Source organism: Cornus florida, unplaced genomic scaffold (genome assembly GCF_030987335.1).
Source record: "Cornus florida cultivar Cherokee Brave unplaced genomic scaffold, ASM3098733v1 CherokeeBrave_3.0.0_Hap2_Chr11, whole genome shotgun sequence".
In the NCBI taxonomy this organism is placed as follows: domain Eukaryota; kingdom Viridiplantae; phylum Streptophyta; class Magnoliopsida; order Cornales; family Cornaceae; genus Cornus; species Cornus florida.
Genome location: NW_026775581.1, coordinates 63543555 through 63565862, shown reverse-complemented (window position 1 = coordinate 63565862; position 22308 = coordinate 63543555). Strand labels below are relative to the sequence as shown.

Genomic DNA, 22308 nt, shown 5'->3' with positions numbered 1-22308 from the left:
AAACCAAATTACTATGAACAGGTTAAGTCATTTCAATATAAACCTTGAATACATCTTATGATTTTTCTTCTTATGTTGAATATGTGGGTTAATTGTGACAAATTTTTTCTAATATTTATTATTTTATTAAATATTAAATGTCTCGTTTGGATAAACAGCTTAAACATATCATTAAACGGATTAACATGTTAACCTGTTTAATAAATAGGTCGTGTTAGTATAGAGGGTTCTTGATATTATTATTAAATGGGTCGGGTTTGGGTTTACCTATTTAATAGAATATTCCTACATCGACACGATACGATTATGATCCACAAACACGAATTGCCACCCCTAGGTATTATGTACAAAATATAGTTCAAGGAGGTTCCTTACAAATTCAGATATAGTTCAAGGAGGTATTTTGCACTTTACCATTAACTTTTTTATTACTAATTTACTGGGAAAAAAAATTGCTAATTAACAAAGGTCATTAGAGATAGAAAAGAAACAATGTTGATGACGATAAAACTTTCATGCACATCTAGTATTTCGTTATTTGTTTCATCAATTAATTGTATCATGTCACATAAGTAAAAGTGTTTTATTTTAATGGGTCATATTACTATGCGTGAATATCTAATTAGTTTGTGATACCACGACACTAATATAACAAAGCGTAATTAAGTTTTTCTCCTTTGATGTCACAATAATAACTTACACAAATGGCATAATCTAAGCTTATAAAGACTTTTGTGAAGTTAAGGGATCCATTGGCACCCAAAAAATAGTTGAGAGGTGTATCTTGCAACTCTCGCATAGTTTAGAGATTTTTTGCACTTTGCCTAGTTTAGATTATGGTAAAAAAGAAAAAAGAAAAAGAAAAAGGGATGTATATATTTTGGAATTTACTAGTCTTAGAGCATCTCCAATGCAAACTGTTATTTTTCCATGCTAAAGCTATATTTTGAGAGGAGTTACAGTGTCAAAATGTTATATTTTAGCAATTCTGCTCTAATGGTGCATTTCATCCAAAATACTATTTTGAGTGTATTATTTTCATTCACCTGCTATATTTTGAAAAATGGTACCGTATAAAAAAAAAAGAGTCCCTTCAAAAAATTTTGAGAGCTGTTATATATGGCAATACTTTTGACAATCTCAAAATACGAGAATTCTTTTGAAAGTCCATTGGAGTTTATTATTTTCATTCACCTGCTATATTTGGAGACGAGAGGGAATTTTAGTCAAATTTACACTTCCTAAATCGGCAAGTTGGTTAGATTGTTTTAAACGTATGTTAGTCCTTTGGATAAAATATCAGTTTTGATTTCATTTTTTTTTTAATAAGTATTTTTTTATTGACAAGAAACTCAAAAATCCGAAACCTATCAAATTAACTAATTAATAGAAGTGTCAAATGGGCGAGTTGGGCCGGATTTGGGTTGGGTTGAAAATGAGTGGGTCAACATGGGTCAAGACCCATATTTAACTCGTTCAGAACGGGTTGTAAATGGGTAGAGTCAACCCGTTATGACCCGTAAACCCATTAATTATTATTTTTTAATTATTTTTAAAAAAATTTATTTTAATTTATTTTATTTTAATTTTATAGACTTTGGGATTAAATCAGTTATAGACTTTGGGTCAACATACACATATGTATAGTTTGGTACAGAGCTAGAGAAAGACCATCCAAGATCGAGCAATTGGAGATCTATTCTTGCGTTGGATTCAGATCAATCGAAGATCTGAATGTGTGTTTTCTCTCTCTAGAAAGTTCAGATCGAACACGAATGGGAAGCAAATGGAGGAAGGCGAAGCTAGCTCTAGGACTCAACACGTGCCATCACGTTCCCAGCACTCTAGAGGGCTCACCAGCGTCCGCTGATGCAGCCGACAGATTTTCCGATGCTGATTTTCTGCCTTCATCGTCTCGCGGCTCTGATTGTCGACCCGAAATGCCAAATACACCGACGTCGTTTGGTTTCCGGTTGTCGAAATACAACGTCAAATCATCGTAGGTTTGCAATTTCTCTTTGTATAAATATCCATATAATACGAAGTATATAAATATAATTTTTAAATTTTTTTAATTATTAATTTTTTTTAATTTTTAGAATTATTTATTTTTTTTAGAAGAAATTTTTAGGGAGAGAAACATATAAAGGGGATTGATAAGAGAAAAATTTAGAGAGAGAGAGAGAGAGAGAGGGGATTATGAGAGAAATAATTTTAGAGAGAGAAATGAGTTGAGTGCAATATAAAATAGATGTTTGTTGACCCTCAAATTAAGTGGTTAAAAATTATCCAACTCATCGGGATCCTCAAATTAAATATGATTCACCTATAATCATTAAAAGGCAGGCGAATATGGACTGGTTGATGATTCCTGACCCCTTTTGTCACCCCTACTAATTAACTAATATGATATTTATATATATATATATATATATATATATATATATATATTACATACACGAAATTTACCAAAACTAATTCTTAATCACAACAATCTCCCTCTCACACAAATTTTGAATGTGTCTTTTTTGTATAATAAGATGATGGTAATCAAATTGGTCATAAAATATATATATATATATATAAAATACAAAACTATAATCTGAAATGACGTCCAACGTAAAATAGAAGGGGAGGTTCTAGATATTCAAAAATATAGTTTATAAATAAATATGAAAAGAAGTAAAAATAAAAAATAAAAAAATAGAAAAAACTGACATCTATAAAATTACCAAATAACAAAAGGACATAGGTAAATTAATTAAACACCCTCATACTCCACTAAAAAGCTGGAGACACTCAACAGTAACTAGCTTAATAATAATAATAATAATAATAATACAACTGCACTATGCCTGTGAAAACAAAACAAAAATGAATTGAACTTCAAATATTACTCAAACTCCCAATTCTCAAGCATGTGATCAACAATCACGAGTTCAACTCCTGCAGGTACTATTTTTTTAAGCTGCTCGGCCCGATTTCTTGCAGCTTTTTCTGTCTCCAATTCACTCTCGGGACATGGGCCTTCTGGAAGTAATGGATTCCGAGCATCAATCACAATCCTCTTGAGGGCGATCGCGTTCTCGAACAAGCACTCGACGAGTTCACGATCTCCTGCACTGCCATAATATCCAAAGAACTCCACCTCCTCCAGGCATTGATGGACACATTTTTCAGTTCTAAATAAATTTCTGTGATAATCATGTGTGGACCACCCAATCTGCAACAAGTGGTACAACCAAACCTATTTCAAGCTTGCAGAAGATAATTGAGAAATGAACAACCTTTTGCAATTGCGAACATAAAACTTCATGACAACCAACAGACTACAAATACAACTAACCCACCCCAATGATCACCGCATTCTCTCATGACAAGCATAATAACCAAACCCATCCAAATGATGACGATGATTTTATACATTATTCCAATAAAGTCAAAGCCATTTATTTCTCGGAACAACTCGTTCTTCCCAAAAATAAACACCATAATCCAAAATACCAATCAACTTCACGATGCAAAAAAAGATGGTTAATTTTGTCCACAACATCCTTAGACACAGGAAAAATAATTAGGAATTGTTTTAGATATGTAGGTTTCAAGACAAACTATATATAAACGTATTAGCTCTCGAGAAAGAAAGAAAAAAGTGGAATATTTCAAATGTTTTCATTAAGATATGGTAGTTGCAATGTAAGGAGTGATATGGACTACATCACTCATATTAACAACAAATGAAGTGTCGATAATCGTTCCTCTCTGTTCACTGCAAGTATGATAATCCAAAAGGTTGAAACTAACGGTTTTTTTTTTTTTTTTGAAAAGTAAGAAACTAATGAACCTTAAATAGTGGAAATTAGAGCGTATTTTAAACTACAAATACAATTTATTGTCTTAATTAGAACTCTGTTTTGGAGTAAATGTGACGTCTATGAGACCTATGAACAAACGACATGGAATATTCCCTTCCAAGGTAGGTGACCCTGCAATCAAATGAAGGTCTTGCATCAAAAGTTATAACCATGAATGAAACATCAATATTGCAGATGGTTAAAACTTAAAACATAATGCATAAAATCATCAATATATACACCATCAATTTACAATAGTTGCAAGGAATCAAGAATATGTAGCAATTATGATAAAAATGCATTTGAATTGAAATTATAAAATAGAGGAATTAAAAATTTGGAGAGTTGGCCCTAGGAATTTCACGATACCTTAAGGGAGGTTCACTAATTTTTTTACTAAACTTTCATTTGAGGGTAATAAGCTCAAACGTCAGGGGAGGTCAAGGTAATTTACCCTAAAAAGCAAAATCCTGTAGTAATAGTGATCAAGGATTTGCAACAAATATAAACTCCACACCATGGGCAGTAATGTGGATATTTCAGTCATAGTGTATGGCATATTAAGCAGTGGATATTTCAGAAACTAAAGAAATGTGGATATTTCAGTCATAGTATATGGCATATTAAGCAGAATGAGTAAGTATGAATTGGAAATATATGGGGATATTTGAGTCGAGTATATGGCATATTAAGCAGTATGATTAAGCATGAATTGGAAACAACGCCAACATTCTAAATTCGTAAGTTATCACCTGCAACACGAGTTTCTTCAAGTAAGGAGCCGCCTTAATCAGTGAAGCGAATCTATGAACGATTTCAACACCAACCAATACCAACTTTCTGAGATTAGTTAACTTAGAAGACACATCAAACTCTGCGTTTTCCTGAAAAGTCACACCAAGAGTAAGGTAATTGTGCTAGATAATTGACAATTAAAAAAGAGAAACAAAAATGTACATGCAAACCTCAAAAATACAATAAAGATGCGTATCTAACGTAAGAATCTCCAACTGAGAAAGGCAGCAAGCAAACTGTGCAAAAACATCCGTCAAGGATCTTGAAATCCACCCGTCAATATCAGTGAGGGCTTTTGAAATCCGCCCATCAATATTTAAATCAACAAGCATAGGGACATTCTCAAGAAGGAAGCTGATGTCCTCTCCCAAAACTTTTAAAGAAACTAGGTTTACATTGCGGATTTCAATGGATTTTATTTCCCAACAGTAGCATATCTCCAGCTGCTTCAACACAAGTGATGGGCCAACAACTTTTAAATTAAACAGATCCTCGCAATAATGAACACCCATCTGTTCGAGAACTGGACAGTTGGACAAGAAATACTCCAGAACTTCTCCTCCACCCACATTTACATTCTTCAAAAAAATTGCTTTCAGCGTATTAAATCCAACAAATGTACAGGGACGCATGCCACAGAAATTTGAAGTGGTGCATTTACTCTGAGCTAGCAGTTGGTATGAAAAAATGTAAGGCCTCTTTTCATTGTGTAAAAAACCAATCAGGTCCAACTCAAGCCTCTGAATTCTCTTTGCTAATGCAAACTTGAGCCACTTATTAACATCACATTCCGAACCTTCACCTAAATCAAAACGAACACAGAATTCTTCAATACTTGAACCCCTATACAATTGCACAACACGATTCACCCAATTGACATATCTCACCCTTTTTGTCTCGTAATTTTCGCGCCCATATATGTATGGTTCTTTGTCATCATATAATTCTTGGTAATCAAAGACAAGACGAGCGTAATGTGTCCACAGATACGTCCATCGACTTGATAGGACACTAGTAACTGTTGCTTCCTTGAAGGTCAAAAAAGAGAGTATGAGAACAAGAACGTCATCTGGCAACTGACTGATCCGGTCCTCTAAATGAAGGTCAACCTTGTCACACAATTTGTACAAAGGCAAAAAAAAAAGTTAGTTGCAGAATCACCCATTAAATTTACTTCAGAATTACAAATTGATAATAAATTGCAACGAGACATTATTTAAGCAGATATCATGAATCTACATCAACTTCCATCATTTTAAACCTTTGCTGTTTGAGAAAAATACAGTAAAAAAAATAGAGTTCATATGGGAAGTAGTTTAGAGTTTAAAATTCACCTTTTGTTTATCATTTTCAAGAGCACGTTGGACCCCTTCCGTCATTGAATTTGATGATGCCTTTTGCCCCTTTCAATTTGAAATTCAAATACAAGCAGTCAAAAAAGGGAAAGGTTAGAACATTATACAAAATAAGCAGAAACATAGCACATAAGAATCATTTCAATGCTTTCAGTTCTGAAAATCCATCTTAGTTAAAAACACAGCCCAGAAGAAATTAAGTCTTATCCCAAATCTTATTCAATCCAAGATTTTGGGTAACAATATAATTTATAGCTAATTATCCATTCTATTTAAATCTATTTATGGAATTTATAGTACTCACTCAATCTGCAACATCTCATCCATAGCATGATCATGGAGACAAAATTGGACCCGAGAAGCTACAAATACTGTCATATGATTTTTATTTTTTGAAAATAGGATATACAGATAGTCTATAACAAGGAACATGGCAATATATGTATATAATTATGCGTGTACTACAAAACATTTTCTTTTACAAAATAACAGCAAAGCTGTAGATTATATTGAACAGACAAAAACTTGAACTAGACTAAATATGATACATCCAGTTCTTCTCTTAACGTAATCTAAACATTTGAAATCTTTTTAAAGTTGTCCCAACCAATTATACAAAGATATTCCATTTAGAAAATTTATATTTTGATGTTCAATCAAAGTATCTAAAATGTATCGAATACGTGGTTCAAATAATATATTTATACTCTCAAATTATGAATACATTTAGGAAGTTTCGGGCAGGTGTCCACGAGTGCCAAAGGAGTATTGGTATATGATGAAGATATGAAATCGATGCATAACCATATAGAAGTATACATGCTTCATTAACCAATTTTGTGAATTCTTGTCGCTACAACTTTTTAGAATACTAATATATGATATTAGATATTAATCTTGTTTTGCTTTAAATTTTCTCATGATCTTTCATGATCAATGGAGGGTCAAACCTAAACACCAGAAAGTGAACTGCTAGAACAGCTAATGACTTCAATTCCATGTAAAAACGACGTTGAAAAAGGCTTTGTTTTGAGTTGTGGAACATTCTAAATTTCATATGATTAGTCAAAGCCTCAAAGGTGTTTTGAAGTTCCAGACCCAAGAATGGACCAAGAACAGTTTCAGACAATGGGTTTATTAGATGGATTCCACCCAGTAGCCTATTGAACCCGTACGATCTAATTTTTTATTTTTTTTAAGATAGGTGTCAAAATTTAAGAAAGCTATGTTAGGCTGCACGACAAAGCTTGTCTTGATAGGACAGGATCCAAGCATTGTCCAATAAATATATAAGATTTCAAAAGTAGAATCTTCCCTAATTGTACTTTTATTTCTTGTGTCTTGTATCTATTTTATCAACAAAGAAAGAAAATTAACTTCTCAAGAAATTGAATCTTACAGGAAAAAAATATAAAAATAACAAGACCTAATATGCCCTAATTAGGAAATAATCCTCGTCCAAGCTAAGTCACATGCATTAATCATTATTTATTTAGCACAATGAAAAAGGGAAAAGTCTTTAACGATTTGATGCTTTCAAAATATTATAAGTTTAACGATTTGAAAGTAATTACACGTGTATGAAAGAAGCGAAGAAAAAAAAATAAAAAATTCTATTTACCTAAAATCCTTTTGCACTGAAAAAGGGTAAGAAGGGAAAAACTATTTACCTAATCATTTTGCAGTTTTTCAATTGGGTAATTGAAAAAATCACTTCTATGAATATTATTAGCATGAAGTATAAAGTATAAACCACAAGGCTAAAAATAAAAATTACCTTAAGTAAATGGATGTTAAGAAAGAAAAAAAAACGCAAAAAAAGCAATCTTATAAAGGAGTATTTTTTCCGGAGTCAAGTTGTTCTTATAAGTTTTTGAGAATTATTTTCAAAAAATAAAAAATTGAACTAAATAAATCTAAAATAAATTTTTGTGGAACTATTTTTAACACAATTAGTCCAACATTACTCCAACGGAGCCTGTTGTGCACAAACATGCACATTGGTATGAAGTTATTGCCAATTGTACTTGATGCTTTCAGGCTTGTACCTTCATATTCGAGTGTATTAATAAATAATAAATCAAAAATCAAAAAACCTTTTGTGACTATACCAGCCTTACATGCACCAAAAAAGCAAAATCACATAGCATACCTCAGCCAAAACAAAGTCTTTAATTGATGGACATCAGAAATTTACAAGCATGAAAGCGAGTGAATCAATCAGACTAAATAAAATTCCATATGATGCTTAGAAAAAGAAGAATAAAAAAAAAACACCCAACTACTAATCAAATATATACCACATATATATATATATATATATAAACAAAATGAATTAAAATATAGACAGAGAGTAGAGGAGTATAGAAGTTTGAAGAGAACAGACCGGTGGTCGGTCGATGCTGCCACTGGCGGGAGAGGGAGAGAGCTGGGGAAGAGGAGAATTTAGGGCTATGATGAGTAGGAATCAAAAGTTTCTATGCATGTAAGTGTGTATATATGAATTTTTTTTACGCAGTGCCTCCTTTTGTGGTTGCTAAAATTACTCTTTCATTTCTCTTTTACTCTTCAAATTTTTTAAATTTCCTTAAAATAAGAAGTTAAATTTTACTTCTTCAATTGAAACTCTTAACTTTTCCTTTTTTAAATTCTTCTATTTTTCTTTTCTTTTTTCTATTTCTACTTCTTAAAATTCAAATATTTGAATAATTTTATTATTCATCTTCTTTTGTATTTTATATTAGTTACATTTATATATATATATATATATATATATATATATATATATATATATATATATATATTGCATGGTGCCCTGAATTGAAATCCTGACTCCGCCTTGCTTCTTGATGAGCAATTTTCAATTCAACTACATAAAATAATTAAAAACATGTTTGTTAATATTTAGTAGTAATTGTTATGGAGTGCTTTCACTACTTTGCGGTCCAAATTATTTTTGGAAATTGGAAAAGGAAAAGGAAAAGGAATAGGAATTGAAATTAAAATGAATTCCATTTATATGTTTGAAATAAATTGGATTTAAAGTTTGGATTTGAAATAAAAATAATATTACAACATTTTTGTCCTTGTTTAAATGATAAATGATATATTTATTTTATTATAAAATATATTTCAAAATAACATCAAATAGACAAACAACGTGAATGACTAATAGAACTAAAACATAAAATTTATTTAACAAATCAATTAAAAAGAATAATTATTTATTAATTAAAAAAAAAAACTAACTTATTCAACTACTATCGTCACCAACATATTTAAAAAAATAAAACTAAAATGTAAACTTAAGTCTAAGCATTGACTTAATTAATATTTTAAATAAGTTCATTTATTAAATACTAAACACGCTTATTAAAGTATATTTATTACTTTGTAACAAAAATAATATGTATATTACTTTCTGGAAAAAAAAATATGTATATTAATAAAAGTTTATATAAATATATATTGATAACTGATTATTATATAAATAACTCAGCAAATTACTAGTAATTAAAGAGTACTCCGTATGCCACTTAGAAATTGATAACTTTAATTTTGCTTATAGATTAAATTTTTAATTATTAATATATTTATTTTTTATATGAAAGGCTTATGAACTTGGCTTATAAAAGTGTAATCTTTATTCATTCAATCTGTACTATATAAATATAAGTTTTGTTGAATTGTGAATGATTGGATTGGATGATTTTTGGTTATAAAATTTTGTAATATATTTTGTACAAAAATATAAAAGTGATGATGGATCAATTTACTTGGAGAATACCAAATAAAAAATGATAGATGTTTGATTACTAACTTGTATGTTAAAGATATATATATATATATATATATATATATATATATATATATTACCATTATATTTAATGAGTTAAAGTTAATAGGGAGATTGTAATAAGTTAAGTAATAATTAACAAAGTTAATTACGAAAATATCATCTTAAAGAGTAAGAACTGTGAATTCTCCAACCATATTTCTATTTCAATAACTCACTACAAAAAACCATAAATTTCACTTATTAAATAAATACAAATTTAAACAACAAATGCACAATAATAAATCTATCGATCAATAAATAAAATATATTTATTATTATATTATAAAGATAAATGAATTATTATTATTTCTTTTATTAAACATAAAATTTATTTAACAAATCAATTAAAAAGAATAATTATTTATTAATTAAAAAAAAAAACTAACTTATTCAACTACTATCGTCACCAACATATTTAAAAAAATAAAACTAAAATGTAAACTTAAGTCTAAGCATTGACTTAATTAATATTTTAAATAAGTTCATTTATTAAATACTAAACACGCTTATTAAAGTATATTTATTACTTTGTAACAAAAATAATATGTATATTACTTTCTGGAAAAAAAAATATGTATATTAATAAAAGTTTATATAAATATATATTGATAACTGATTATTATATAAATAACTCAGCAAATTACTAGTAATTAAAGAGTACTCCGTATGCCACTTAGAAATTGATAACTTTAATTTTGCTTATAGATTAAATTTTTAATTATTAATATATTTATTTTTTATATGAAAGGCTTATGAACTTGGCTTATAAAAGTGTAATCTTTATTCATTCAATCTGTACTATATAAATATAAGTTTTGTTGAATTGTGAATGATTGGATTGGATGATTTTTGGTTATAAAATTTTGTAATATATTTTGTACAAAAATATAAAAGTGATGATGGATCAATTTACTTGGAGAATACCAAATAAAAAATGATAGATGTTTGATTACTAACTTGTATGTTAAAGATATATATATATATATATATATATATATATATATATATATTACCATTATATTTAATGAGTTAAAGTTAATAGGGAGATTGTAATAAGTTAAGTAATAATTAACAAAGTTAATTACGAAAATATCATCTTAAAGAGTAAGAACTGTGAATTCTCCAACCATATTTCTATTTCAATAACTCACTACAAAAAACCATAAATTTCACTTATTAAATAAATACAAATTTAAACAACAAATGCACAATAATAAATCTATCGATCAATAAATAAAATATATTTATTATTATATTATAAAGATAAATGAATTATTATTATTTCTTTTATTAAATAAATATGAAATTTAATAGTAATAAATAAGATTTCAATTTTAAGGAACAGATAATCAGAATGGGGAATAAACTTACAGTTGCTCGTTTGAAACCGAATCGAGCCGAGCCCGAAGAAACGGTTGGGTACTCCTAAACACAAAAAAGAACAGATTTTACAGACCTGTACAAACCCTAATCCCCAACCCCATACGCGACTCCTTTCATTGCAGATCTGCCGATGTCCTCCACCGTCCACCGCGAGCTCCTCCTCCAGCCACTCATCAGGTGAGATACGCTCCAGGTTTGTCTCTCTCACTTTGCACACTCTCTTTCCTCACTCTCATCCATGTTGTAGCCTTTCCATACCTATATTATCATCTTCTTCTTCTTCTTCATTACTCCTTTTCTCTCTCTAGTTTATTTCCCTGTTCATCTTGCAATTATTATTATTATTATTATTATTTTGTTGTTTGCGTATATCTGCAGTTAGTTCTTGTTCTTAAGCTCATTTCATTAATGATTGTTGATTATTTTAAAATTCCATGTAATTTTCTGTTAATCAGTTTAGCCATTTTTGGAGTTCAATTAGGCATAATCTAATTTTGAAGCAAATGGCAACCAGGGGTTAATTTTGTTAATTTTTGTCTCTGTGTGTGCTTTCTATTTGGATTTTATGTAAGTTCTGAAATTGACAATTTTTTTATTGCATGAAGTAGAGGAAATTTTTGTGTTCTTATAAGGAAAAAAAATGAAGCATACTGTTCACAAGTGATTCATTAGGATTCTAATCTCAAGTGTTTCTATGAATATAGTACATGGAGAGTATTCATATTACATAGATATTTTTAATGTGTTGTGAGGGTTAGTAGTATAGAAGATATATGATAAAAGAGTTGTAATGAACTAAATGGTAGTTATAGGTTTCTATCTACTAGAATTTTGACAGAATTGAACTACTTTTGAAGTTTGAACATGAAAGAGTTTCATTAGGATTCTTATCTCAATTGTATATATTGTGATTCAAGCACACAATGCAATTGACAAACAGAATTGTGTTTATTTAATTTCATTATTGTTTAGTTTGTCTCTATTTTTGGGTACACCATAGTGTTCCTTTTTATTTTAGAATCAAGATTCCTATGGATGCATAAAAAAAGGCAACATACACTTGGGCCCCAACTCAACTGTATTATTATTTTAAGTCAGTATTTATCTTTCCTTTTTCTTTTCAGTATATGTGAACTAAATACTACATTCCATAGCTTGGACTCCTGTTACATGGACATCCACCTGTTAGACACAAATGGGCACCTAAACCCTTTGTCCTCATACCATGTTCAATGGAAATGTTTTTTGTGAAATGGAATTCCAAGAAATTGGATTATTGCAACTCTTGCAATTTTTTATAGGTTATCAAACAAATTTATACACTTTTTTTTTAAAAATTTTTTTTATTATTTTTTTAAAACATTTATATTGTAATTTTTTTGCAAATTTTGGCTATCAAATTATTATTATTATTTTTTTGTTTATTGTGTTGAATTTTAAAAAACAGTTTAAGTTTAACTGATTATTGTTTTAAAATAAGCCAAACATTTTTACTTTATCAAACAATGTGTCTTTTTATGGATAAACAAAAGCTACGCATAAACACTTATTATGTTTAAGCTTAAAGGATAAACAACAAACAAAAACGGTTACCAAATTGGCCCTAAGAATTAAGATTAGAGTGTCAATTCTCTTGGGTATTTATTCCCACTCCATGACATCAGTTATGGGGCTCACACCCCTCTCCATGATACTACTATGATATCTGTGACGGAGCCCACACCCCACCCCGTAATGCTCCAAATCCGGAAGACGTAACTTAATTCTAATATAATAATTCCATGGTGACCAGTTTTAATGAGTTTGTTCTAATATCTATGACAATACACGTTGCAGAGTCTTTTGTGTATCAAACCGGTGTTCACCAAGACTCTTGTCTAGATAAGATTAAGAATTAAGATTAGATTGTCAATCCTCTTAGGTATTTGTCACGGTGAATGATACATTAGTCGATAATATCAATTGAGACTATTAGGAGGATTTTGAATGAGGTTTATGTGAGAGGGGTGTGGATCCCACTCCATGATGTTATCATGACATCAGTTATGGGGCCCACACCCTACTACCCTTCTCCATGACACTACGATGACATCAGGAGCTCACACCTTACTACCGTAATGCTCCAACTTTGGAGGACATATCTTGATTCTAATTTAATAATATCCTCATTCACAGCCAAAGTAGTGACCAGTTTTAATGAGTTTGTTGCACCAGGAATTAGTAATCTACATTGATATGTAACCTTCTAATATCTATGACAATACAACGTTGCAGTGTCTTTTATGTATCAAAACTGTCAAAGACTACATCTACAATCGTATTCTCTGTTCGCATCGTCACTCACAGCAACTTCGAAACCCTAAACCTACAATCGCAACATCATCGCAATCGGAATCCTAAATCTGCAATTGCAACTTCATCACACTTGAAACCCTACATCTGCAATCGGGACTCGACTTCAGTTCTCTGTTCAAATAGCCACATCTCGCCACAGTCAACCATCGAAGTCCATCATCACAATCACTTTCGCAGCCCTAATCGCAGATTATTGCAACCCATCGTCTCTGCTCTTCTTCTTTTTCTGGTCACAAATTGTCGCAACCCAAGTTGTTGACTTTTGGATTGTGCTGCACAACCATTGCTTCCCTTTATTCTTTGCACTGTTGAATTGTGACATTGTCTTGGCTCATTGCATCGTCTTGGCTCATCGTCTTCACTATGTCCTAGACATTTGTATCGGGTTAAAAATCTCATGATTTGGTGTTTGAAATCTTTGGTTGTATTGTAGGATTCAATTTGTTGATTTGGGACTATAATACAATCCCAAACCCAAGTTAATTTGTAATATCCAAACTGTGGATTTGGAATTGGAGCTCCCAATTCCAATTCCAAAGCTCCAATACGGTGCTGCCAAACATACCGTAAGTGTTTGATATAATATCAAAGAAGGATACAATTTATGATCACATCAATACTATTTTTGTGCCCAGGTTTTGTAGCTGCCAGGATTATGTTCATTTCCAAATTCTCGCAGCTCGGAGCTCAGGTGATCAAAGGGTTAGCTAAAGGTCAGTTCTTTATGCTGTTTGGCTCTAATTTTAATTGAAGTCAGTTAAAATGAACCAATATTGGTGCTTGGGTTTGAATGACTGTTTGTATGTGTTTATTTAGTAATTTTTGAATAAATTTAGTGCTTGGGTTTGAATGGCTGTTTGTATGTATTTATTTAGTTTTTTTTAAAAAAATCTACAACATGAAGGATTTTGGTTTAAGTGAGATGGATATGATATATGTTCATTTAGTCTTGGGTGAGGATTAAATTTCTTGGAGATGTCCTGCATACAGGTTGTGATAGGATTACTACCAAAACACTGAATAATTGAGTAAAAACTATTACCCAGTGTTGGTCTGTCTATGCTGGAAGGATAGACTGGATGTAAACTTGAGCTTTAGCATTATTTGCATAAAAGTGGCTGTTTAAACTCAGATTTACATCCTAACACTTGACAGGATAGCTTTATCATTTTACTGAGCAAGAGGCTTCACATAAAGTATTAAAATAGGAAAAGTATATTATGCTATTTTCTATAGATGTGCGTGCCTATTTGCTTAGCTTTATTTCAGATAGCGGGTTGCTAAAGTTTTTATCTGCTCCACAAGGATTTCCAATGTTGGATTTGTGCATAATTCGTGTGAAATATAATGAGGGGTTTTCTTTATCTTTTTTCTTTTTTTCCCTCTTTTTCTCTTATTGACCATTGGTGCTTGATGACAGCCTAATCCGAAATTCACATGACCTAGAAATAAAAGATGCATGTTCATATAAGTTATCTGCTATTAATGTGCCACTGAAGAGTATGAATTAACTGGTGGGATTCTTTTTGCAATCTAGAGCTTTGGGTTACTTGGTGAATATTGACACTAAACCATATAGTACCTTGAATTGTTTGATAGGTAGTAATCATCTGTTGCACAAATTAGTGAATTTATTTGGTGAACCTTGATTTTCCTAATACTTTTCTGGATGGTGCATTTTTTGGATGTTGGATTCAGCGATTTTTGAACACTTTTACAATACTACAATCATAATATCATATGTAATCTTTAAACTCTCCACTAGCCTTAATGTCTTCTACAGCAAAATGTCGAGATTGGTGAGCCCTACTATTATCAATCCTGGACTCTTCTGTTATCTTAGGGGGAAAAAAAAAAAGTAACTTGTAGTTCTTAATGTCATTAATTTTGTTTGTACTTATCATGAAACTTGAATTTTTGTTATTTTCCTCCAGACAGTGGAATAATTTTATTCTTTATATTTGTAAACTAAGTGAAATTGTATTAATGCACTAAATAGCTGTCCATGGCATCATAGAATCACAACTGTTGGCCCAATCAACAAAAATGGTATCTATTAGATTGGTTACCGACCAAATTTCAAAACATTGCTAACAAACTCTAAAGGTATTATGACTTATAGTTATCAATACTACCCATATATATATATATATATATATATATATATATTTTTTTTTTTTTCTACTCTAGAAATGTGTGACTTGTTCAACAATGAACGCAAAAATGATATGGGCTGTAAGCTTCCACCTCCACGGAGGTGAGTTTGAATGATGCCAGTTGGATAATAGATGTGCATTTGGAACTATAGGGCCTCTGATAACCGGAAATTATTGGATAATAGATGTGCATTTGGAACTACATTCCTTAAATCTATTACCTTCTCTAATTTCATTTGTCTGTAATACTTCAAACATTTTTTGTAATTTTATAAACATCAGTTGGATTTAGCAATTTATTGTAGTTTTATAAACATTAGTTGGATTATTTTTAGGACAATTTCTCACGTTAGGTTATGCATATTCCATCATGGAATTTACACATTGATTTTTCTTTTATAATTGGTACTGAAATATTACTACAAAATTGTGCTCCAAGCAACTTCACTACCCTGTATTCTGGGCTGTGCAGGATTCTCAGTTCCAGGTTTTCTTAAGATATATTAACTGATTTGATTCGTTATGTTGCTTGAATCCAGAAATGAATCCTTTACTGAAATATCCACCCCATCCAAAATCAGTATATGGGTTTGCAATACTTCCCTAGTTTGACCATTTATTTCTTGGGTGCAGCAGGTCCATTGACATCCACACCAAGAATGTCATATTTGCATGTCTTTAGCGACAGCCCTCTGCAGCCCCTGGTTAGTACCTTATATATATAAACTATGATTCTCCGCATGCAATTTGACTAGTGCTATTATTTTATAAATGGATTTCTTTGTATATAACCGGTGATAAGTAATTTATATCTTTATACATTCAAGTATTGATTGATCTAATTTTTAAACCAATTTCTTTGTATATTACTGGTGATAATTTAACAATATTTTTACTTAACAAAAAAATAATAATAATAATATATATATATATATATACATTCCTGTATTGATTAATCTAATATATCAAAACCTTGCATCCTCAACCAAATCTAAAAGTTGCTTGAACGATGATGCTAAAAATTTCTCTGGGTTGATTTGTATTGAATTGACCGAGTGCATTTGCGCGTGTGTGTGCACACTTCCAGATTCTTTTTCTTTTGATCTTTGTAGTTTACTTAGAAAATTAAGAATTTGTCATAAAACCTATCAAAATTAATCTAGGACCATAAAAAAGAGGAAAAGGCTCGTTAGCATAACTTTATTTTAAAATACACTTAGACCACTGCTATGGCTCATGCCAAGCACATATGAAATTACTAAAAAGCACTCAGGGACGGAGCTAGATAAGGCCCAGTGGGGGTCAATACCTCTACTGGATATTTTTTTAAAAAATATTTCTATTTTTATATATAAAATCTTCATTGAAAATTGCCACCTCAGCTTTTATCTTTACTCCCCTCTTTTATGTTTTGCCACCCCTCTTTTATTTTTCTGTCACTCAGTCCTTACATATTTATCTTCCGTCTTATGTGCAAAAACAACAGTGGAATGCCAAGAATCCTATTGTCTCCATCCTGTCATCCTGACTCTCCCCCGTTGATATTTATTTTTATGGTAAAGTACAGAGACACCCCATGAGGTTTGTCAAAAGGACACTCAGACGAAAGTTTGCCTGGGACAACCACACCTCCTTGTGAAATTTTCCATCCAAACATAGCTTTAAAACATGTGAAAAGTCCATTTTACCCTTCACTATTTTATTAATTTTAATTATAAAATATCAAAATAATTAAATGACCAAATTACCCTTTTCATCTATCTCTCCCTCTCTATATATATATATATCACCAAAACTAATAGAAGGGCGACTTTCGTAGTTTGGGGCAGCATTGATGGATCGTTGATTTGACATAGCATAGATGAAAGATTAGGGATGGTGCCGAGGTTGTTGAAGAGTTAAGCTCCTCTTTGCTGTAATCTGCTTCATCTTAATCGGAATAATCTGAAGCCGAGAAGACCATGTCCTTAGTCCAATCAATTTTGCGTTGATGTCAATTTCTCACTAGTACTCACCATTGGGAAGTGGCGGATTCCGGTGTCGGAGAGCATGAAAATGGGTGATAGAGGAGGTAAAGGTGGGATGGTGGTGGATTTTGGGACGACGTTCACGATGTTGCTGACAGCTTGGACAGCCAGAGAGGAGGGACGGTAGATGGCGGTGCTCTGGAAAAGATTGCGCAGTCTTGTTGGATGATCCGGATCCCGACGGCTACTGGGTCCATACGTGTGGCTGGAAGGGGCTGAGGAACACGGCTGGCAGAACCTTGATTCGTGCGCGGCTGATTCTTGCCGCTGTAGGCAACCCGGCCGATGGTGGAGGAGAGGCGGCTTGCCGTTGCCGACGCCGCCCGTTGCCGCTGCACCTTGTGTGTGTGTGTATGTATGTATCTCTATATACATATATATATGTGTGTGTGGGTGTGTATATATATATATGTGTGTGTGTGTATATGTGTGACAGTATGTGTGTGTGTTGGTGTTGGGGCGGAGGAAGAGAGAACAGAGAGGAGAGAAGGAAAGAAATGGTAATGGTTATGAGGTTAGAAATGTCATTTCAACATTCAAGTTTGTCAATATAAAAGTCAAAGGGTAAAAATACCAATTTATTACTATTGGAATGTCTTTGGTAGCTGTATCAAACTTGAGGGGGTATCATTGTCCTAAAATAGGCAAACTTTCATCTAGGTGTCCTTTTGGCAAACCTCAAGAGGTGTTGCTGTACTTTATCCTTATTTTTATTATGAAATAATTAATTTTTATATATCTTATTATTGTTCAGTCACCCCCGTTGAAACAAATTTTTGGCTCCATCACATAAAGCACTTGACTTCTAATATTCGATATAGCATGCATGCAATGGAACGTGTTGTTTGGTAAAGCTGGAAATTTTAAGTGCTGAATTTTAAGCAATAATCGTAAATCGAGATTTTCTTTGTTGTAGTTTGAGTTTTAAGTGTTTAATAATTCAATGATAAGTGAAGTCACTATCACTTAAACAATTTTATCTCATTTTAAGTGGCACTTATTTTTCTAGGTGATACTCTAATTGAGTTATCAAATGCATTTAGTTGGATAAGCACTTAATCCAACTAAGTTGTGACTCAATATGACTCAAAATTTAGTTATGCAAGGTCCCAAGCTGGCTCAACCATGAAATTGAACATTCTTTCAAAGTGGCTTTCTTTAACTTATTTGTTTTTTTTTCTTGAGCTTCTTATGGATTGCATCAATTTCCCTGTCCCCCCGTCTTCCCTTTTCTCCCAAATAATAATAATATAACTTCCCCCAATAGACACCCCACCTAAAAATCAAAGACAATAGAGGAGTTTTTCTTAGAGTCTTAAGTTTGTTCCTTTTCAGCAGTTCTTCTGGTACTCAAAGCTTAGTAATGCAAGGTCCCAAGCTGGCTCAACCATGAAATTGAACATGCTTTGAAAGTGGCTTTCTTTAACTTAAATGTTTTTTTTTTTTCTTAAGCTTCTTATGGATTGCATCAATTCCCCCCGTCTCCCCTTTCCTTCCAAATAATAATAAATAACTTCCCCCAATAGACACCCCACCAAAAAATCCAAGGCAATTGAGGAGTTTTTCTTAGTGTCTTTTAAGTTTGTTCCTTTTCAGCAGTTCTTCTGGTACATTTCTTGCAGTTCTTTAGTCGAACTGTTATGTTAGTTTAGGCATTTTATTAGCTTCTTTCAGTTGCCAAAATCTTTCAACCACTACGAGTAACCTATTCCTTACTCCAATCTTCATTTTGTACTCAGAGGCATGGACGTTTTTCTACCACAGCTTCTGATAAATCTCAAGAAGACGGGAATGAAGAAAAACAAAAGTAAGCTCATACTTATATATATGGGAAGTAGCTGTTGTAGGAGCAGTTATCTTGAACTTCTCTAATTCTTTTAATTTTATATATATATATATATATATATATATATATATATATATTTATCCTTTTACTTATTTATGTGTGTGTATACATATTTCTAGGAAGAGGAGGGAGGGTGGTATAGGAAATACATTGTTAGAAGTAGTTTAAATACATGATGGAGTTTTGTTCAAATTAGCAAGGGATAAAACTAAGTAGAGGAACCCAAAGAAGGTGATATGAGATAAAAAATGACCAAGTACCTTGATAAATTGACCAAGAGCTCTAGCTGGAGAATGTATTCCCTCCAAACAATAGCATAAATTAGTTGCAGTCCTTTTGGCCTAAATGTTGTACTCTAAATTTCCCACTTGTACCAATAGAGATACCTCGGATAAATGCGACTACCTCTCTGTCCCATATTAGTAGTCCACTTTTCCTTTTTAGGATGTCCCAAATTCGTTGTCCATTTTGAAAAGTCAAACAAAATAAATACAATCTTTCCATAATTACCCTTTTAACTTTTCAAAAATCTTTCAGCTTGGCATTATATATATTTAAAGGTTAAAAGTTACTCACAATTTGGAAAGGGGACAAATGCATAATTGCATGTCCCCTTGAAAAGAAGTAAACCCAAAGATAGACAACTAATATGGGACGGATGGAGAATTTGCTAAGATGACCGAATCTCCTAAATATAATGCAATTATCTTTGATTTACATGGGGAGATTTTCCATCAACCAATTACTACGTACTACTGTAGTCGGGCCTAAACAAAAAGTCAGAGGTGGCCCTTGAAACTCTTTTGTTCTTTTCACTAATGGATGTTTTTGAAGGGTGGATATTCCACCAACTAAGCACAATTCCAATCAGACCCAAACGAGTACTCAGAAGTGTCTCTTGAAACTGTTATGTTGATCAATCACCTATGAATGTTGTATCAATCAGAATAAGTTTCATTAATTGGGTGATCAAATCAGAATGTTGGTCAGGCAATATGCTACTAGATGATCACATTATCTTTTCTGCAATATGAGTGGCCAGCATCCTTGATGCTTGGAGCGTGACTATGAAAATTTACAGGCTGATATCTCTAGTCACATTTTCTAATGGAACTCTCTATACCCTTGTGTATGATTCTGCAGAATATCTGTGACTTTTGTTGACAAAGATGGTGAGGAGAAGCATATTAAGGTCCCCATTGGAATGTCAATGTTAGAAGCTGCTCATGAGAATGACATAGAACTTGAAGGTAAGCACTTAAAAGGCATGTTATTCTTTGGCTGTACCTTACGCCAATTCAGCATATCCTTTTAATAATGTTAATGTTTATAAGCGTATTGAACTAATTATAAGCCTTACAAGATGAGCAGTATAGCATCGTTCGATCAAATTTTATACTTGTGATGTATTGGCTAATCCTTGACATCAAAAGTTGATGAAACTATCTAAAACTTGACAAGTACAGAACTGCTCAACACTCCTCTATACTTCTCCGTTTAATAACTAACTAATTTCAATTTAATTATAGGAGCATGTGAAGGATCCCTTGCCTGTTCTACGTGTCATGTGATCGTGATGGTAAGTTATTGAATATCTGTGTCTCCATATTAATTGTTGTGCTGCCAAGATAAGATTAATGCATATTAAGCACTAACCTGATGAAGTAGTGTTTCTCTGCATGACTTGTTTCAAGTGATCTTGCCTTCAACATCATTTCGTTGCTAAGATATCTCTGGCTTCTATTCTGCTTTTTCTCATTTAATTTGAGGGTATTGATTATGATTATTGTCGATGCATTAATTTACTATGGCGTTAACTCTTTAGAATCTTGGTTAGGATACCGGTTACTACAATAAACTAGAAGATCCAACTGATGAAGAGAATGACATGCTAGATCTTGCTTTTGGCCTTACAGAGACGTAGGTCCCCTCTATCTTGAAACTGGTCAATAAATTCTCTCACCACCAAAGCTATTGTAAATTGTATATAATGATTTTCTGCAGGTCTCGTCTAGGTTGTCAAGTTATCGCACAACCTGAACTTGATGGAATTCGATTAGCACTGCCTCTTGCTACACGAAACTTTGCTGTCGATGGGTATAAGCCGAAACCACATTAGAAGTCCAGGATAGAAAAATAGGCCGGGAAGAAGATTTTGAGTGTAAAGGACAGGCTCTTCCCAGTTTTGTAGCATCTCCTTCTTAGAGAATTGAAGGGTCTTAGACCCTGTAGTCGTGAGCATAGACATATAATTCCTTATTACAGTAGTAATTAACAATCTTAAGAGAGAAGCTAAGGTAGGACAGACTTTTGGTCTGGCTTCCCAAATCTGCTCCTAAACCGGGCATTATCCAATGGCTTAGTTGGTAAAGCGTCTAATCATGGGTTTTTTTTTTTTGATTCTGTACATTGAGTTCATCACTATCAAGTATTGATGGTGGATTTTGTTATTATATTGGTGTACTTTCATTTATTTGAATTTTGTTACTATTTGGTTACAAGTGAACTTTACACAGTTATAATAATGAAATTAACTATTGATAGTGAGGAACTTCAACTGCCCAGGATCGTAGCCGAAAAATGAGACTAGAGAGGATTTTGACCCTCTAAAAGGGTTGTCTCATGGTCTCCACAACTGGTTCATTCCAAGCAGCACTATTATTCATCACAAAATTGGGAAATTAATTTATTAGCTAAAG

At 32.1% G+C, this 22308-nt stretch overlaps 2 protein-coding genes across 5 annotated transcripts; one reads left to right on the top strand and one right to left on the bottom strand.

The window, feature by feature from the left end:
* Nucleotides 1-2893: 2893 nt before the first annotated feature.
* LOC132281179 (F-box/LRR-repeat protein At3g26922-like) lies at nt 2894-6028 on the bottom strand. Its single transcript, XM_059782907.1, has 4 exons — nt 5984-6028; nt 4820-5758; nt 4607-4738; nt 2894-3223 (listed from the first exon to the last, which is right to left on the bottom strand). Exons 1-4 carry the CDS (start codon nt 6026-6028, stop codon nt 2894-2896), a joined length of 1446 nt encoding a protein of 481 aa, XP_059638890.1.
* A 5176-nt stretch (nt 6029-11204) lies between these two features.
* Nucleotides 11205-22082, top strand: LOC132284102 (uncharacterized). 4 transcript variants are annotated; one of them, XM_059786172.1, is made up of 8 exons: nt 11205-11402; nt 14216-14293; nt 16373-16440; nt 19503-19570; nt 20753-20859; nt 21139-21188; nt 21447-21529; nt 21614-22082. In XM_059786172.1, exons 2-8 carry the CDS (start codon nt 14236-14238, stop codon nt 21726-21728), a joined length of 549 nt encoding a protein of 182 aa, XP_059642155.1. In that variant the 5' UTR covers nt 11205-11402; nt 14216-14235; the 3' UTR covers nt 21729-22082. The 4 variants fall into 4 exon arrangements, with proteins under 4 accessions (XP_059642155.1, XP_059642153.1, XP_059642154.1 ...); XM_059786170.1 differs by having other exon boundaries at nt 16370-16440; XM_059786171.1 differs by having other exon boundaries at nt 11205-11418.
* Nucleotides 22083-22308: the final 226 nt, after the last annotated feature.

Bases quoted from the DNA above. Each gene is read 5' to 3' on its own strand.
- LOC132281179 (XM_059782907.1), bottom strand. From the start codon at position 6,028: ATGACGGAAGGGGTCCAACGTGCTCTTGAAAATGATAAACAAAAG. The intron at 5,759-5,983 runs GTGAATTTTAAA...TTGTGTGACAAG, and splicing joins TTGAAAATGATAAACAAAAG to GTTGACCTTCATTTAGAGGA. The intron at 3,224-4,606 runs GTGATAACTTAC...CACTTGTTGCAG, and splicing joins TGAAGAAACTCGTGTTGCAG to ATTGGGTGGTCCACACATGA.
- LOC132284102 (XM_059786170.1), top strand. From the start codon at position 14,236: ATGTTCATTTCCAAATTCTCGCAGCTCGGAGCTCAGGTGATCAAAGGG. The intron at 21,189-21,446 runs GTAAGTTATTGA...AATCTTGGTTAG, and splicing joins CGTGTCATGTGATCGTGATG to GATACCGGTTACTACAATAA. The intron at 21,530-21,613 runs GTAGGTCCCCTC...GATTTTCTGCAG, and splicing joins GCTTTTGGCCTTACAGAGAC to GTCTCGTCTAGGTTGTCAAG.